Source organism: Salvelinus sp. IW2-2015, linkage group LG15 (assembly GCF_002910315.2).
Source record: "Salvelinus sp. IW2-2015 linkage group LG15, ASM291031v2, whole genome shotgun sequence".
NCBI lineage: Eukaryota > Metazoa > Chordata > Actinopteri > Salmoniformes > Salmonidae > Salvelinus > Salvelinus sp. IW2-2015.
Window position 1 is genome coordinate 13,707,064 of NC_036855.1, and position 18,812 is coordinate 13,725,875.

Sequence of the window (18,812 nt, forward strand, 5' to 3'; positions counted from 1 at the left end):
CAAAGGTTGTGGAGCCCTGCCACATCTGATAAAAAAATGCTGGTGCAAATGCCAGCTCGCCACACGTTTTCCAGCGGCCCTGTTCTGCCAGCTTCTCTTGAGAAAAAATGTCTCCCTCACAATCACAGATCCTGTATGCTGCCTATGATATTAAGCCCTTTTTAAAATACTGTTCATGTGCTTCCCCACACACAAACACACACACACACACCATGTCCTTGCTGTGTTCTTGCTGTCTGAATCATAATTCTCTAAAGAAGACGAGCAGACACATTGCCATCAACATACTGACAAATTAACCTGTGAAGTGAAAGCACGACGTGAGAGAAAAAAAAAGGTGAATTCAGGACTAGGTGTCCATACATCTACACGTGAGACCAAAAAAAAACTCTTTACATCGTGTGAGTGAGTGAGCGTACCCATCGATTTGGTGAGGTGGAAAATATCTACACTAAGTAAGAGTTAAATCAAATTCCCTCCAGACAGGTCAGGTCCCTGACATTGGTCCTCCCAGCCACCAGGGGGCTACACGTCAGTGCTGACACTGTGGCTGTGGGTGACCACCTCCCTCATGGTGACAGAGCGGATGAGGTTGAGCTTGTGGTTGAAGCTGGCCAGGTCCATGGGCAGGTCCAGCTCCTGCTGCTGCACAGTCCTGTAGCTGAAGCGCTCGCCGCCGTTACGCAGCCTCTCGGAGGGGTGCTGCAGGTAGAAGGGCAGGGAGTAAGGCGTGCAGGAGGGGCAGAATGTATGGGAGCGTGTCACTGGTTTGCGGACCAGGGGCGGAGTGTAGACAAAGACGGGCCCGTTAGGCTCGGAGGGGGGCGTGGTCATCACGTCGAGGTCCCCGGCCGTGTGTACTGGTGTGGGGAGAGAGGACATGGTGGTGAGGTCCGGTTGCTCCTCCTCCTCCCTCTCTGGCTCCTCCCTCTTACAGCAATAATACTGCAGAGAAACATATGAAAGAGTGAACAAGCTGGTCGCCGTAAACCCTGAGCATACATGCACTTATCATAGCTAAGTTAGACAAAACTATAACCTACCTGCAACCTACAGTAGCACAGTACTGCAACGATAGTCAGTAAGATGACTGTAGCTAGAATTCCACCACAGATAACCACTGTCCCGGCTGACATTCGAAATCCTCTCCATCAACACTCTGCAGGAGAAGAGGATAGGAGGAGAGATAGATTGAAAGGGTGCTTAAACTTACATCATCTGTCAGTTATGTACTGTAGATTTGTATCCTTGCCAACAGCCCTCATTGGGAATCTGATGTTGCTGCTTTTAGTGATCACTTCCACTCTTTGAATCAAAGGACTGGGCATAGTGCAGTAATTGCCTATTCCTTCAGATCATCTGGTCAATTTAAAGAATCAAAATGGTGATATTGCCATTTTAGTGTAGGAACTTTTGAAGAAAAAAAAACGCCTGGAATTTCAGCCTGTTCAGGTGGGATGGAGTTTTGGCCCACAGCATGACATCACAATCTGATCTGATTATTCTGACCAATGACCAGTCATGTTTTATTTGCATATGTGTCCTACTTAGAAGGGGTAAGTGGGGTTGGCTCTAGAGTCTAGAAGATCCTATCCACCAATCAAGGCTGTTTATGTTAACATATTTAAATGTGCATCAACACGCCGAACGATCACACTGAGCATTTCAAAGGCAAAAGGAGGCTCAGGGAAATAAATTATAAAAAATATGTTTTAAGTTATTTTCATGAAATAAACCCACAGTGAAGTATTAGAGATACAGTAATGATTTAAAAATGAAATTGAAAAGACTGCATGAGTGCTTTATGCTATTTCACGGAAATACAGTATGTACATTAGAGGGGATATTGAAAAGCCATCGATTTACTAGTTTAAGAGAGAAAATCAAGCTCAAATCCAATGGTTTACGCAGAGACATGGTAAAATAACTGTGGCATATACTATAAATACACACGGTTGTATGATTCTTAAATTAAATCATATCCTCCTGATATCCTGAGTCCATCTTAGTTTGCTTTCCCTACTGCTGAGACTGTTAGATACTGTGGGAAAGGTTCTTGGAACGTGTCATTGGGACCACCATGGAATAATGCATGGGAGTTACACAGCAGAAATGACATCAAACCCAGAAATAGCCCCAACACTAAGGCAGAGACAGAGAAAGGCTCCCATGTGAATTTCAATAAGACGCTCGTTTTCCACCTGATTCTCACCTCCTACTAAATAAAAGCAATCAAAGCCCAAAACAACCACTCAGACGTAATATTAATCAGGAATATTGTAGAAAATTTCATCAGACCAAAGTAGTTATGGACCAAAGTTGAAGATGCTTGATGCTGTAGATGTATGGACTGTTCTATTGAGTGTCCCCTGCTCAGGTAAACGTTAATGGAATGGTCACTTCTAAAGCAGTTAGAAGTGATATGTGATAGGTTTGATAGTCAAACTCAGCTGGTATCTCATCTGAATAGCTATGAAAGACTAGCTTGTATGTAGAGCTACACAATTTCTCGCGATGACCACACAGATACTGTATTCTCTAACAGAAAAATGGATAACCTTGCTGAAGATATCTTGTGACAGACCAGGAAAATGGTGGCCACCACAAACGCTCAGACCATTATTTCTCCTATCCTCCCTGAGTGTGGCAGCTCAGCTTGCCACATCTCTCAGACCTAAGCACCTCATCAGCCCCAGGGTCCAGAATCAACCCAACATATTGCATTCTGTTCTCATGACGACCTGGCATGGACATCAGTGTCCCTGAGCGTAGGGAGACATTTTCACCCATAGATTCACCATCAAACACAAATCACTGGCCAAAGACATGCGGCCAAGACTCAAAAGGTAATCATGATCCACACTGTAGAACACACAATTACTTTCACAGTAGAGCTGGCATTGTTGTATTGACCATGGCTCTCAGATTGGAATATATTGAAATAGATATTTCTGAGAACAATCTCTGACCTGACCTCTAGAGACTCTAAAGACATTCGACCGACTCTAAGTCAATGGACAGGCTTTTAGACTTGGTATTCTATCATCAACTAACCATGAGCGTTTCCCTAAGACTGACAAAATGCTATTTCGTTGGAGAAAGTTCAATTATTTATTTGTTCAACAGATTTCTACAAGGCATATCTAACCACAGTGAATAATTGCAGTGTTGAACCATTGAAAACAACATTTCTAAAACCTCCACAGCACATTACAGATATAGGCTATAACATTAAATAATCGCTTGGTCCAAGACAGAGATGCATATCCGGGCCACGAGTGAAAAATATCCCCCACAGGCTACGCACTTCAGCCAATCTACCAGTCTGCACAGAGTTGCTTTAGGTTTTAACCGCACGGCTGCATGGAGAGCATATCAGCACCATGGACAGCCGCTCAGTGCCCAGAGCACGCGACCAGTGAACTGGATTGATCAAATACATGTCGTATTAAATTATCATGATAGCCTAGATAGTGTCTCTTTCACTCTCATGACACGTTTCACTTTCTATCTCTGTCTCATCGGATCTCTTTATCTATCCAGTTTCATGATCCAAACTTCGGTCTTCAAGATACCCCTTAGTCCACGTACAGTTATTTAAAAAGGCCATAATCACCAGAATATGAAAGAACAAAGAAACACAAACTTTTCTCAATATACAATAAACCAAAAAGAAAAGGTTTTTATAATATGCCCAAATTAGCCAAGCTTAGCCAAGCTTAGCCAACTCCATGAGCACAAGCAACACGGTCAATTAATTTTGTTAAAACAAAGACACTAGACCAATCAAACTACTTCATGAATAAACTACTCACACGCAGGCTATAATCTTACCTCTATAAGTATTTGAATCGTCCCATGTTGCTTCTCCGGCGCCTACGGCTCCTGCAACACCGGTTCTGGGCATCCGTGTGGCAGCCACGTGACGCTCAAAGGCAGCCGCGCCTGAAGGTGATTGATAGAGTTTCAACAGAGAGGAATGGACCTCTCATAAGCTAGGCTACTATTCGGAGCACACATTTGTCTTGTATCTTTAACACTGAACACCACAAAAGTGACTATCCCTGTGGATCTTCTGTGGTAAAGCACTAATTTCCTTGGGAAAAACGAGTCGAATCTAAAAGAAACCAAACATAAGGAAATTCCCATCACAATTTCCCAGGTTTATCGCCATCTGTCTTCATTTCCAAAAAGGGTTGAAGAGATGGGTGCTTGCAAGCAATATTGAAAGATAACTGAAGTAGGCCTACAAGTTGCCCTGTTTATTTGGATGCTTATGCAAGAATGGTTATGCGCAACTGAATTATTTCCCGCGCTCCCAAGTACATTTTCTCCTTACCGCGCAATTTTATCAGGGACATTTGATAGGGGAACGCTGAAGAATGGCACTAATGATGCAAAACACATTACTAAAAATGTTTAAATAAACTGCTAAAAATAAATAAAGATGACGACCCAAAAAGAGAAAAAAAGGTTGGTAATTGCACAGCGGATACCATGAAATGTATGATCTTTTCCGCGTGCTTTGTCCTGTGCTGTCCCCTATGTATTGCACCTTAGCAGGACATCGGACCACGCGCGCATTAGTTTCCTCTGCTGATCTGACGAAATGTGGCCATGCGGCAAAGCAGCGGTGCGTTGTTTTTCATTGACGCACTTTTACTAAAGGGCATACAGTTGACTTTCATGATAGAATAACTGTGCATCTACAGGGTCATCGTTCTTTCCAGTTGCCACACAGCGATATGGAGTAGGATGTAATTGATTAAAGCATCCTTGGCCGGTTTCCTTGAAGAATTGCCAAGAGTTGACAGTTATTAGGACCTCTGGATGAGCTGTGTGGGATAGGAACTACTGATTACAATTTGATGGTATTTCTTCAGAAGGAAATACAACATTTACTAAAAAGATAGAATAGAAATCCCTTATCATATCAATTTAACACTAACACTTTTCATAGAAACCCTTAAATATCTCTAATTATTTGAGCTTGAACTTCTGATCTCAATAGTAGAGAAATGATTAAACATTGCCATCAATGAGTCAGATATGGACTATGCAAATAATAAAATTGTCAGCTGGGAGAGGCACTTAGTCAGAATCATGGACTTAGTTTCCACAAGTATTATCTAACGTTTATCTATTATCTAACAACTTTTCTCTCTCTCTCTTATTCGCACGCACGCACGCACGCACGCACGCAGGCAGGCAGGCAGGCAACACACACACACACAACACACACACACACACACACACACACACAACACACACAACACACACACACAACACACACACACACACACACACACACACCACAACACCACACAACACACACACACACACACACACACACACATTCCCTTCACTCTACTATCTCTCCCAGCACTTTGCCTGGCCCTGAAGTCTTGTTCTCATTGCTACCACTTTGAGAATGGCCAAGAAAAAGAAGATGGTCTGAGGGAAGTGAAAAAAACAGATTTTATTGCATGAATTATTCAGATGTTAAAGGAGGCTGAGATTCCACTGTATTGTACAGACAAGAACGTGTAATATTTATGAGTAGAGATGTGGTGTGATGATGGTTGGGTTATTTTCCATCTTGTCCTGTTCTGGTTCGTCTTCCATCAGGTCTGCTTGCATTATGCCCATCACCCCATCAGGAGCCCATGAAGCACTGGTGGTGTACTGTATATCGACTATGATCAGTGTAAGATGGCCTGAACACGCTCATATAACCTGAACCATAATGTCACAACATCTCTGCAAACAAAATTAGTTGTTAGGACATCCCGGAAAGTCACAAAATGGTTGCCTAAAGTTGTCAGACGTTTGTCATGGTCCCGTGGAAGTTTTATTTAGTTCCCAGTTTGTCCCGGGGACGTTTTTAGTACATTCTTGGGACGTTGTGTCATGGTCCCTGAAGGTTTTGTCTAGTTCTGGTTCTTTGGACGTTGTGTCATGGTCGCCTGCAGGTTTTGTCTAGTTCCTGGTTCTTGGGACGTTGTGTCATGGTCGCCTGGAGGTTTTGTCTAGTTCCTGTGTTCTTGGGACGTTGTGTCATGGTCGCCTGGAGGTTTTGTCTAGTTCCTGGTTCTTGGGCCGTTGTGTCATGGCCGCCTGGAGGTTTCGTCTAGTTCCTGGTTCTTGGGACGTTGTGTCATGGTCCCCAGGAGGTTTTGTTTAATTCCCAGTTTGTCCGGGGACTTTTTAGTACATTCTTGGGACGTTGTGTCATGGTCCCCCTGAAGGCTTTGTCTAGTTCCTGGTTTCTTTGGACGTTGTGTCATGGTCGCCTGGAGTTTTGTCTGTTCCTGGTTCTTGGGACGTTGTGTCATGGTCGCCTGGAGGTTTGTCTAGTTCCTGGTTCTTGGGACGTTGTGTCAAATGGTCGCCTGGAGGTTTTGTCTAGTTCCTGGTTCTTGGGACGTTGTGTCATGGTCGCCTGGAGGTTTTGGTCTAGCACCTAGCTTGTTCCTAATGGTCGCAAAGAAATATAGCAGTGCAGATGGCACTATTTTTCTAAGTGCAGAGATGTATTATAGGTAATGTATGTGTAGGGACTTCCAAAGCAGAATGCAGAATGATCAGCATACCCCAAATCCAGAGGTTGTGAGTTCAAATCCCAGGTGGGGTCATATTGAAAAGTCAGTGCTAAGTGATCATGTCAAATGTAATCATATTGTAATTGATTGAAGATTATTTTACTATTTTAGCTGACCAGCATACCACTTACCTTAAAATCCCCATACCATACCATTTCATTACTTTACTTCTAATGGTTTGGGACACCTAGGACAAAAACCTCCAAGGGACCATGAGACAACGTCCTGGGAACTTACAGGGAACTACACAAAGGTCCCCAGAGAACGTTCCCTTGGGTCTATCATGCGAAGTCCTAAGGACTAGTAAAATGAAATGTCCTGAAATGGTCCTCAGTGACGTCCTGGGAACTTACAGGGAACTAGACAAAGATCCCCCAGAGAACGTTCCCTTGGGACTATCAAAAAGAAGTATATATATATATATGTGTGTGTTTTATTGTCACACATCGGATGGGTGCAGTGAAATGTGTTGTTTTACAGGGTCAGCCATTGTAGTACAGCACCCCTGGAGCAAATTGGGTTTAAGTGCCTTGCTCAAGGGCACATTTACAGATTTTCCCCCTTGTCGGCTTATGTATTCAAACAAGCGACCTTTCAGTTACTGGCCCAATGCTTTAACCTCTAGGCTACCTGCCACCCTATCATGCGATGTCCTAAGGACTTGTAAAACGAAAGTCCTGATAACATCCTAAAAAGGTTCTGACATGGTCCTCAGTGACGTCCTGGGAACTTACAGGTAACTACATAAAGGTCCCCCAGAGAACGTTCCCTTGGAACCATCATGCGACGTCCCCTTGACCATCATGAAACATCCCCTTGTGGTCATTGAATGTTCTATGGATAACGTCTCGCTGAAAACCGTTAAGGAACCTAATGGGAACGTCCCTGAACATCCCTAGGACGTCCCCTGTTTACGGGGATACAAGTGTTTTGGAGATGTATCCCCACCACATGGTATGTATAACTGTATATAGTGTCTGATGCTTTGGTTTCAGCAATATGATAGAACAGTGTAGGCCTGCAGGAACTGCAGATACAAAAATCAGGTGAACATGGTCCATGTCTAAATAAACAAATAAAACACTGCTTTGAGGCAGGGTTCTGGGCAAGTATGCGTCCTGTGTTCAGAAGTTCTCAGCAATTTCAAGTAAAGGAATGCTTTTCTGCTCCTGCCTTAATAAACTCAAACCCAACTGCAAATAAATAAACTACAGTCTCCTGTTGCTCACTTGACTTTCTTTCCCTTCTTTTATCCTCTCCACCTCATCTGTGTGTACTTGCCAATATCCCTCCCTGCTCTGGCGTCTGCCTGGGCTCTATCCACCCCATACCCCTCCCTCCCTCTCTCTCTCACCCCTCTCTCTTCCCCCCTCTTTCATTTGATTGCATGTCCGATAACGTTGGCTGTGCTGTTCACAGTTCAATACAACAAACATGGATCCAGTGTTGTCATCTACTTAGCATTGATTCAATCGGTAATGTCGTACATTAGGGTACGGACACTTATTGTCAAGGTCACCTAACAAGTCCAGTCCACAGATACCAACCCTGTTTAATATGTGGTGCACTAACATTGAATCGATTCACAGTATAGGTTTCAATGGATGTTCACTCATCTGAAACATGAGTCTTTGGAATTGCTTGTGGCATGCTTATAATAAATGTAATCTCTATACAAAGTCGATTTGACCATTTTGACTTATAAATGCCTTTTTTCGAGGGTTGGTAAAACTGTTTATATTGTTCAATAGAATCCATCATATGGGTTCACTATTTCTCCATTACTCTTTCTCTGATTATAATGTTTCCTTCTGATTTTCTTTCTTCGCTGTCTATGAAAATGTGAGGTTCAAAAAAGATCCCTCCATCTGGGTTTGTGTCATTCCAAAGATCAGATGTATGCATGACTTACCGAACTGACTAGAACTGAGAAAAAGACACAAAGGCATGAACAAGCTGGTGAATGTTTAATGTGGCCAGACCTAATGATACCCACCAACTGTTATTGCGCATCCTGTATCTCTCATTCTGACAAGTCCCCTGTTCCAAAGCACTGATGTGTTGTACACGCATGGGCTCATTCAGAGGGATACGGAGAACATGATTTTAAACCCAAAGCATGTCTGACTCCTTATACAAGAGACCACAAGAGCAACAGCGGCCTTGCTACAGTACAGCAGTGGAGGCTGGTGGGTGGAGCCATAGAAGGATGGGCTCATTGTAACGGCTGGAATGGAAATAATAGAACGGTATCAAACATCATATGGAAACCACATGATAGACTCCGTTCCATTGATTCCATTCCAGCCATTATAATGAGCCCATCCTCCTACAGATCCTCCCACCAGCCTCCACTGCAGTACAGTAGCCTACAAACACAGCTGCTCCTGCAGATGCTCCTGCAGCTCCACTACATGACCTCCTTGTGTAACTCTTCTGCTGCACTTGAGGCTTATTTTCCATAATTATAGCAATAACCATTTATGCAGAATCCATCATAAGAGATAGCCATAGAAAAAACTGAGCTCGATATGGGCTTGACAGAACCCTACACTATCTCCCTGCTGCGGGTATTGATTTGTAGTGCTGCAGTGCTGAGTCTATGGACACCCGGGGCCCATAAAACTTCCCTCTGGGCACTGCCCATCCCATCTGATCACTCATACCGAATGACTGAACGAGAGGAGCTCCTGCGACTGGCAGATATACAGATTGATACAGCTGCTGAGGAGTCTATCTCAAACATCAACCAGTCAGAAGTCATTTGAATGTCAAGGATCGTTTGTGAATTTTGGTGGTGTACCGTGACTGTCCGAATAAGATTGGGGTAGAAATAGTCCTATGTTTATAACCAATTACTTTTGGCATATGGACAACGCTGCATTTCACAGTTATGATGATAGTTACTGACAGTTCTTCAGCACACATTGCAGTTTGTTAATGCCAAAATAACAAGGCTGACAAGATGAGTCCTCTTGCTTGTGGTGTCCAGCTCCAGCTTTGCCCAATCAGATTTTGACTAACAAGCCCAAGGCAGGCTCTAATGAAGTGCAGTTTTGGGAAAGATTCACATCCAGATAACCCGGGCACGAGTTACGAGGCGAGTTTGAGGGAGTTCTTCACAGAGTTTAGACTAGAGATGCAGAAGCCAAAGAGCTATTGAGAAGAAGGGTTGCTGTGGTTGACTCCTTTGTTTGCCAGTTTCCCAACCTACAATGAACTTATAGGGCTTTGTAAAGAGAGAACACATTGCATGAGCAACCAGACCAATTGGCCTTAGTCATGTACTCCTATCTGAAACCTGTCTGGGTAGAGTGTGTACTGGCATATTGATGTATAGAATTGGGGAAAACATGTTTCATTGTTTGTTTGCAATGTCCATTTTCCTGAATGATTGAATCGATACAGATCCATACAACTAGTAGTGTATAACTTTCAATATGAGAAGTTAAGTGACCAACAGTGTCCTCTTGGCCATGTTGGGGAGTAGTGAACAACATGTAGTCAACTAGTCATTTAACTACATATTTGCAGTAGCTTGGTGGTAGTTGAACTAAAATCAAATCTTGGTAGTGTTTTCAGTAGTTAATTACTTTTTTTTTGCCATTTAGCGGTGTAGCTAACTACTGGAACTACATACGATTTTATTTGCAAAAAGAAAAGATATGGGTGAAGTAGGGACGAATTTCCTTTATTTTTACGGTATCCGACCTGCCTAATTCTCACTTGAAACGTGTGTTTAATAGGCTAAATTACACATTCTGGTAACATCTGACTCCAGAGGGATCTGTCTTACAATTTGTAGTCTATGAAATATCAGATGTAGATATGATAATGCATCACTTAGTAGTTTGGATGTAGTGAACTACTTTTGTAACTTTAGAAAAGTAACCTATATTTTTCTTAAGGGTAGCTTTAGTGTAGCTTAACTTCTTCCAGTGTGAAGTAATTGTAGCTTGGTAGGCTCTATTTTCAGAGGAGCTTCCCCAACACTGCCTGTTTGGAAGCGCTTGGATACACTACATGACCAAAAGTATGTGGACACCTGCACATCCAACACCTCTTTCCAAAATCATGGGCATTAATATGGAGTTGGTCCCCCCTTTGCTGCAGTAACAGCCCCCACTCTTATGGGAAGGCTTTCCACTAGATGTTGGAACATTGCTGCGGGGACTTGCTTCCATTCAGCCACAAGAGCATTTGTGAGGTCGGGCACTGATATTGGGCAATTAGGCCTGGCTCGCATACAGAAATTGATTGTCAAGATCGTTGTGGAAGAACTTGACTGGCTTGCACAGAGCCCTGACCTCAACTCATCCCAATTCAGTTCCAATTCATCCCAAAGGTGTTCGATGGGGTTGAGGTCAGGGCTCTGTGCAAGCCAGTCAAGTTCTTCCACAACGATCTTGACAATCAATTTCTGTATGGACTTCGCTTTGTGCACAGAAGCATTGTCACGCTGAAACAGGAAAGGGCCTTCCCCTTTGTTGCCACAAAGTTGGAATCACAGAGTCGTCTAGAATGTCATTGTACAGTGCCTTCGGAAAGTATTCAGACCCCATGACTTTTTCCACATTTTGTTACGTTGCAGCCTTATTCAAAAATAGATTTTTTTTTAACTCAGCAATCTACACACAATACTCCATAATGACAAAGCGAAAACAGGTTTTTTGATTTTTTTGCAAAAGTATTACAAATAAAAAACAGAAATACCTTATTTACATAAGTATTCAGACCCTTTGCTACGAGACTCGAAATTGAGCTCAGGTGCATCCTGTTTCCATTGATCATCCTTGAGATGTTTCTACAGCTTGATTGGAGTCCACCTGTGATAAATTCAATTGATCGGACATGATTCGGAAAGGCACACACCTGTCTATTTAAGGTCCCACAGTTGACAGTGCATGTCAAAGCAAAAACCAACCATGAGGTCAAAGGAATTGTCCGTAGAGCTCTGTGACAGGGCTGTGTCGAGGCACAGATCCATCATTCTTAAATGGAAGAAGTTTGGAACCACCAAGACTTCCTATAGCTGGCCACCTGGCCAAACTGAGCAATCGGGGGAGAAGGGCCTTGGTCAGGGAGCTGACGAAGATCCCAATGGTCACTCTGACAGAGCTCTAGAGTTACTCTGTGGAGATGGGAGAACCTCCCAGAAAGACAACCATCTCTGCAGCACTCCACCAATCAGGCATTTATGGTACATTGGCCAGATGGAAGCCACTCCTCAGTAAAAGGCAAATGACAGCCCACTTGGAGTTTGCCAAAAGGCACCTAATACTCTCAGACCAAGAGAACAAGATTCTCTGGTCTGATGAAACCAAGATTGAGCTCTTTGGCCTGAATGCAAAGCGTCACGTCTGGAGGAAAGTTGGCAGCCTCATGCTGTGGGGATGTTTTTCAGTTGCAGGAATTGGGAGACTAGTCAGGATTCAGGGAAATATGAATGGAGCAAAGTACAGAGAGATCCTTGATGAAAACCTGCTCCAGAGCGCTCAGGGCCTCAGACTGAGGCGAAGGTTCACCTTCCAATAGGACGACCCTAAGCACACAGCCAAGACAATGCAGGAGTGGCTTTGGGACAAGGCTCTGAATGAAGATTGGGAGAAACTCCCAAAATACAGGTGTGCCAAACATGTAGCACCAAAATGCTTCAACAAAGTACTGAGTAATGGGTCTGAAAACTTACGTAAATGTGATATTTCATTTATTTAGTATTTTTATAAATTAGCAAAAAATTCAAAAACCTGTTTTTGCTTTGTCATTATGGGGTATTGTGTGTAGATTGATGACGGCAAAAAAACGATTTAATCAATTTTAGAATAAGACTGTAACGTAACAAAATGTGAAAAAAGTCAAGGGGTCTGAATACTTTCGGAAGGCACTGTATGCTGTAGCCTTAAGATTTCCCTTCACTGAAAATTAAGGGGCCTAGCTAGAACCATGAAAAACATCCCCAGACCATTATTCCTCCACCACCAAACTTTACAGTTGGCGTTGTGCATTGGAGCAGGTAGCGTTCTCCTGGCATCCACCAAACCCAGATTCGTCTGTTGGACTGCCAGATGGTGAAGCGTGATTCCTCACTCCAGACAACGAGTTTCCACTGAGTCCAATGGCGGCGAGATTTACACCATTCCAACCGACGCTTGGCATTGCGCATGGTGATCTTAGGCTTGTGTACGGCTGTTCGGCCATGGAAACCCATTTCATGAAGCTCCCGACGAACAGTTCTTGTGCTGACGTTGCTTCCAGAGGCCGTTTGAAACTCGGTGGTGAGTGTTGCAGCCAACGACATACATTTTATTTTACACGCTACGCACTTCAGAACTTGGTGGTCCCGTTCTGTGAGCGTGTGTGGCCTACCACTTCGCTTCTGAGCCGTTGTTGCTCCTAGACGTTTCACTGCACAATATCACCACTTACTGTTGACCAGGGCAGCTCTAGCAGGGCAGAAATCTGATGAACTGACTTGTTGGAAAGGTGACATCCTATGATGGTGCCACGTTGAAAGTCACTGAGCTCTTCAGTAAGGCCATTTTCCTGACAATGTTTGTCTATGGATATTGCATGGCTGTGTGCTCTATTTTATACACCTATCAGCAACAGGTGTGGCTGAAATAGCCAAATCCACTAATTTAAAGGGGTGTCCACATACTTGTGCATCTTTATTATATTTTTGTTAACGTCAGGGGGATAGGTGGTAATCCATTAAAGGTCAGGCTCCTGGCTAGACAGTGACTTTAGTGTGAAGGTTTCAGTTTTGTGGGTGTAAACGGCTTTAGTTGAAATCGGCAAAAGTGCTGCGGGCAAGGAAATACCAGACCTCATAGCTGCCCCCAAAACCCCAAACCCCAATGTTTATAAAATATATAGAGTTAGCCTCGAGTTACTGTCTCTGATGTCAGAATGCACGGGAGGTTACCACTTAGCGCCCTCTCCATGCGTCACCAATGGGTCTGGGTATGAGGGTTCAGAGTCTGGATTCATTCAAACATCTTTCAGCTCCTGGACATTAGAAAAACAACCTCACCTGTAGACAAAACAAATTAAGAACCTGTCTTTGCGGTTCAGGGTGTTTTTCCTTTCTTTTCATTTGTTTCCAGTAATTTGCTAGATCTATATCTTTCGGAACCACTCAACATGGTTTTCTGTTTTGGGTCAAGCGTTTCAATGCACTGACTGGAGTAAATTCAACACTGCAAGTGTGCTGTCTCTGACTTCAACCTGAATTTCCCTGGAGAACTCTACACAGAGCAGAATGCTGACATTTGACCCTCACTTGCTTTGAGTATACATAATAACAAAGCAGCACTGAATAAGTATGTTGGTTTCTAGTTATTCAGATTATGATCTATGACATAACTGGAGCAGCTACTCAGAAATGGAGGAAATGCATGCTTTATATGTAAAAAATAAATTTAAAAAAGTACTTTTCTCAAACACAAACACCAGTACAGCTTGTGAATCCGAGCTACATCACTTCAGTTAATCTGCCAGACCATCCATGTCCCAACTGATTACAAACTCCCCAAACCCACTCATTGCACATAACTAGGAACCAACAGGAGATAAATAATGAATCGAAATGTTTCCGTTTTGATGGTGTACTCTTACGAGCTGTTCTGCGACCCCTACTTTGAGAAGAGTCTTTTTCAAAGAATTCAGGCCCGTATCCATTGAAGCGCATGGGAAAGCATCCCAGGAGGAACTTCTCGTTGGAGGAGAGGAACTGGAAGGCTATTAAAGTATACAGCGCTTAAGAGCACCTGGCCTGTAGTACACAGCCTCAATTACCACTACATACATCTCAGCACCAATAACATGCATTCTGTGACTTACATACGCCATACTATGCTTCATTGTGTTCTTATATTATTTTGTTATAGTCAGGGGTGGGTTCAACTTGGACTTTCAAAATGGTGGACCGTATTATCCACGAATCAAAGCATTCTTAGTATGTTAGTTATTGTAACGGTACTATTGGAGTACAGTGGTAAGTTATGCTGCAGCTGTTGTTAGACGGTAATTCTGTCCAGCAGGCTCAGACACATGTCCTCCTGACACCCCCTTAGAGTCTCTCTATGACATCACTCTCTGGCTCCACTGTCCTTACTCCTTAAGCCAATGATAAACTCATTCATACGCATTCATGACATTAGCATTTTCCTCAGATAGATTAACATTTCCTCCGACACAAACAGAGGCATCAAGAGAGAGGGAGCAGATGAATCAGATGGCATGGGGAGTGTGGGCTGAACTGGCTCAAAGGGAGGACAGGTCAGCATTCGTTACTTGCCTGAGCTGGGAGGGCTGAGCTTGGGAGGGGAGAGAGAGGTGTCAGAGAAAGTTCATTAGAGTTGTATTGCTTATCTGAGATGATGAGGCTCATGGTTTAGATCTGCAACTATCACACACACTCATGCGTCATGCACACATTCACATGCATGTACAGTAGCACACACACACACACACACACACACAAACACCTCTGAGCACACAGCTCTGATGGAGGTTACCGGGTAACGTTGAGGCCTTGAAATGCAAATGTGCTGAAAGACAAAGTCAATGCATATTTAATGGGGGACAAGGCAGCTTAGTTTCTGCTGTGTGACAGTGACCACTTGTGTGTGCTCACTGGGATGTCATGTAGCCAGAGATGGGCAGTATTTATGTTACAATTTTGTTACGAATTTGGTCATTTGAATTACACTGGGCTGTACTACACTCCAATGTATTTTCTAATTTTAAATACTATAATTTGTATTTTCAAAATACTTTTCTTATATCATTTTTTAAAATAGTGATTCACATTTTGTGTCCCCCTTTCACCCTGCATTTGTATCAGAAGTCTGATAGCACTGTTGTTTTAAGAGCATCTGCTAAACGAACTAAATATAAATGTATATGTAAAAATGTTGATAAATACTTTATTGAGGGAAATGTACTTGATACAATTGTGATATATTGTTGTTTCACCTAGCTATTTTAAGATGAATGCATTAATTGTAAGTCGGTCTGGATAAGAGTGTCTGCTGGATGAATATGTATGAACTTTCCAATTTGTAAGTCGCTCTGGATAAGAGCGTCTGCTAAATGACTTAAATGTAAATGTAAATGTAAAATGCTAAATGACAAATGTAAATATGAAAAATTGCAAAGCATGCTGAGTATTGTTCTAATGAGCTCTGCCCCAAAACAAGGCCAAAAATAATAATACCCAGTGTGCTTTGCAGTTCATTTTGGTATGTTCATTTTCATAGATACATTTACATTTTGTTCATTTAGCAGACACTCTTATCCAGAGTGAATTACTCATCTATGGTAGATAAACAAAATTTCACAGTCATAGAAAGAAAAATGCATTTGTAACTGTTGTTGCTGTTCGGGCTAGCTAAACACAAATGTATTTTTGTATAATAAAATACAAAATTCATGAATTTTAATTAAATACATAAAAAACTACAATACGTTACAAAATACATGATCTTTATGGTATTTTGTATCTGTATTTTGTAATTGTATTTTGCCATTTTTGCCGATCCCTGGCTGTAGCCGTAGCGGGCACAGATGCCACCTCTCTCTTGAAGATATCCAGCTGCACTACTGGGGAGCAGAGAACAATTCAGATGCAGCATTTTATGGTTTAATTCATGTAAGATTCTGTAAGGATCAAAACGGAACAGATCATTTCAGGTCACAGAGTTTGTCGCAGCGAGACACAATATTTAGTCTCAGTGAAGTTACTTGTTTGTGGATTTGATTATGAAGCTGTTGACCCAGGAAACAGCTTGTGTGTGTGTTTCTGTGCATGTCTGTGCCATTTAAGATGAGAGAGGATGATAAAAAAAACGATGAACTGCCTTATGTCTATTGCAGCATATTGAATGCCTGTCATTCTTATTTCATTCACCCAGCTCAATGTAACATCTGTAGGTTTAGGCTACTACACTATACTAACATTTTCCCCCTACCCATCATGCGGTTGCTACAACCTAGCCTATGAATGAAAGCTTACAACGTAGGTGCACAGGTCAAGATCATTTTTAGTAATCAAGGTGACAAACAGTGACACATTCAATACCGTCTTGCCTGCATCCAGTTAATCTAGGGTGTAGTCATTACTCCAACAGTTGCAAATGAGAGTTTCTATTGGACAAATTCAGCTTGCTCACATAGCATCACGCTGTGTTTGAGGCGGGTGTTTGAGTAGGCTAAACTAGCTAGCTGGCTGCATTCACTAGTTAAGTGAAAGTTAAAAAAATAAATACAACCAAGTAAATATATCAATCTTTCTCTCTCTTCTTAATTTCGGAAGAAATACATTTGTTCAAACTGTTCAACTATCGTTTTTTTCTCTTTTTGAGTCAACTCCTCACCACATTTAATGCACTGCAGTGCCAGCTAGCTGTAGCTTATGCTTTCAGTACTAGATTCTATCTCCGATTCTTTGATTGGGTGGACAGCGTGTCAGTTCATGCTGCAAGAGCTCTGATAGGTTGGAGGACGTCCTCCGGAAGTTGTCAAACTTACTGTGTAAGTCTATGGAAGGGGGTGAAAACCATATATTGAAGTCAATGTACCCAGAGGAGGACAGAAGCTAACTGTCCTCCGTCTGCACTATGGTGCTACTCTACAGAGTGCTGCTGAGGATGTTCTAGACCTTCATTGCAAAACAGTGTGTTTTAATACATTATTTGGTGACATCTAGCATAGTTTAATCAAAACTTTATTAATGTTTCACTATTTCGATGTTTATGAAATTCACTGAGGAGGATGATCCTCCCCTTCCTCCTCTGAGGTGCCACACATGTGCATGTGTGTGTATGTGTGTTTGTGCACATTCGTGTGTGTGTATTTAGCAGGACACAAAGGCTGGTGTTCAGTGTGCAGTTTGCTTTCTGGTTACACAGCTGTGATCCTACTGACTACGCAAACAATCAACACACACAAACTTCATCCTTGCAATACTTCAAGCTTAAGAAATGCCATGGGCACTTGGATCATTCAGGGAAACTGTTAGGATCTCATTAAAACTAACATGTCGAGCATAAGTTCTACAGAAATGTGAAGTTTGAAGAAGCCCTCTGCCTTGTCCCTGCCACCATGCACACAAATATCTGGCCACCCAGCTGGAACTGTTCACTCACCCATACTAAAGCCTTTTAGGGCCTTTGAGGGCTAACCCTATCAGACCACACTGTACTAGCGGATGGACTTTCACAACAAACAAACAAAAAACAGTGTTAGATCAAGTCAATGCCATAACAATTCTCGTATCTACATTCTGTTGTTTTTTAATATAGAAGATTTTAAAAAGCATACATTTCAGGATCGAGAGTGTCCTATTTTCTGGAATAATCTCAAATCTATAGTTCTGAGTTACTGTGGTAACATTACATCATACAAGCAGCTCACAGCGTCATTCCCATTCCAACGGCTACAGACACCAGACCCAGCCCTGACGCAATCGATAAGGGGAGAGGATTCAGAGTGATACAGAGCACACCTTGGCCATTATTCCACATGAAGGAAAATTACTGGAGCATTTCATCTCAGCCATGAGAGAGAGGGAGAACAGAGGGCATGAGACATATTTTATTCATCCTACTGGTAAGTGCAGTCACAGTGGAGGGAGGAGGCTGCAGGTCCACTCCTCTAGGCCAGAGGTTTCTTACAGACTGGCCGCCACATCAACCACATCATGGTCTTCTCTACTGTACAGACCATCTCCAAGAAAGCACTTGTATAGCTGTCAATAACTGTCAATAGCAACTCTGGGTTGGGTGCAGCTGAGTACACAGCTTTCATGTAGAACCCCGATACACCTCTCTTCTTAGACACGGTGTATAGTTGCAGTAAGCAGTGAGTGCACACATGCATACACATGCACACAAACACACACACACGCACACACGCACACACGCACGCACGCACGCACGCACGCACGCACGCACGCACGCACGCACGCACGCACGCACGCACGCACGCACACACAGAGGTTGTGTAATCTGATCCCAACTTCCATCTCGGGCCAGCTGTCTACTACTCCTGCTCTCCAAAATCCATTAGCTGTTGCTGCCCTCTGCTGCTCCATTATAGTAATTGCAATGGAGGCAAAGTTATGAGCTGTTATGAGACCCTTTTCAAATACCGTAAAGTCAGTAGCAGTAATTTGTTAGGCCTATCAAATTGTAGATAAAAAAGGCA

General features: G+C 42.8%; 1 protein-coding gene across 1 annotated transcript; it reads right to left on the reverse strand.

Annotated features, from left to right (window-relative positions):
- Positions 1-501: 501 nt before the first annotated feature.
- LOC111974893 (protein FAM163B) lies at positions 502-1,136 on the reverse strand. Its single transcript, XM_024002966.2, has 2 exons — positions 1,044-1,136; positions 502-945 (listed from the first exon to the last, which is right to left on the reverse strand). The coding sequence occupies exons 1-2, from the start codon at positions 1,134-1,136 to the stop codon at positions 526-528; spliced, it is 513 nt and encodes a 170-aa protein (XP_023858734.1). The 3' UTR covers positions 502-525.
- Between the last annotated feature and the right edge of the window lie 17,676 nt (positions 1,137-18,812).

Bases quoted from the DNA above. Each gene is read 5' to 3' on its own strand.
- LOC111974893 (XM_024002966.2), bottom strand. From the start codon at position 1,136: ATGTCAGCCGGGACAGTGGTTATCTGTGGTGGAATTCTAGCTACAGTC. The intron at 946-1,043 runs GTAGGTTATAGT...GTTTCTCTGCAG, and splicing joins TGTGCTACTGTAGGTTGCAG to TATTATTGCTGTAAGAGGGA.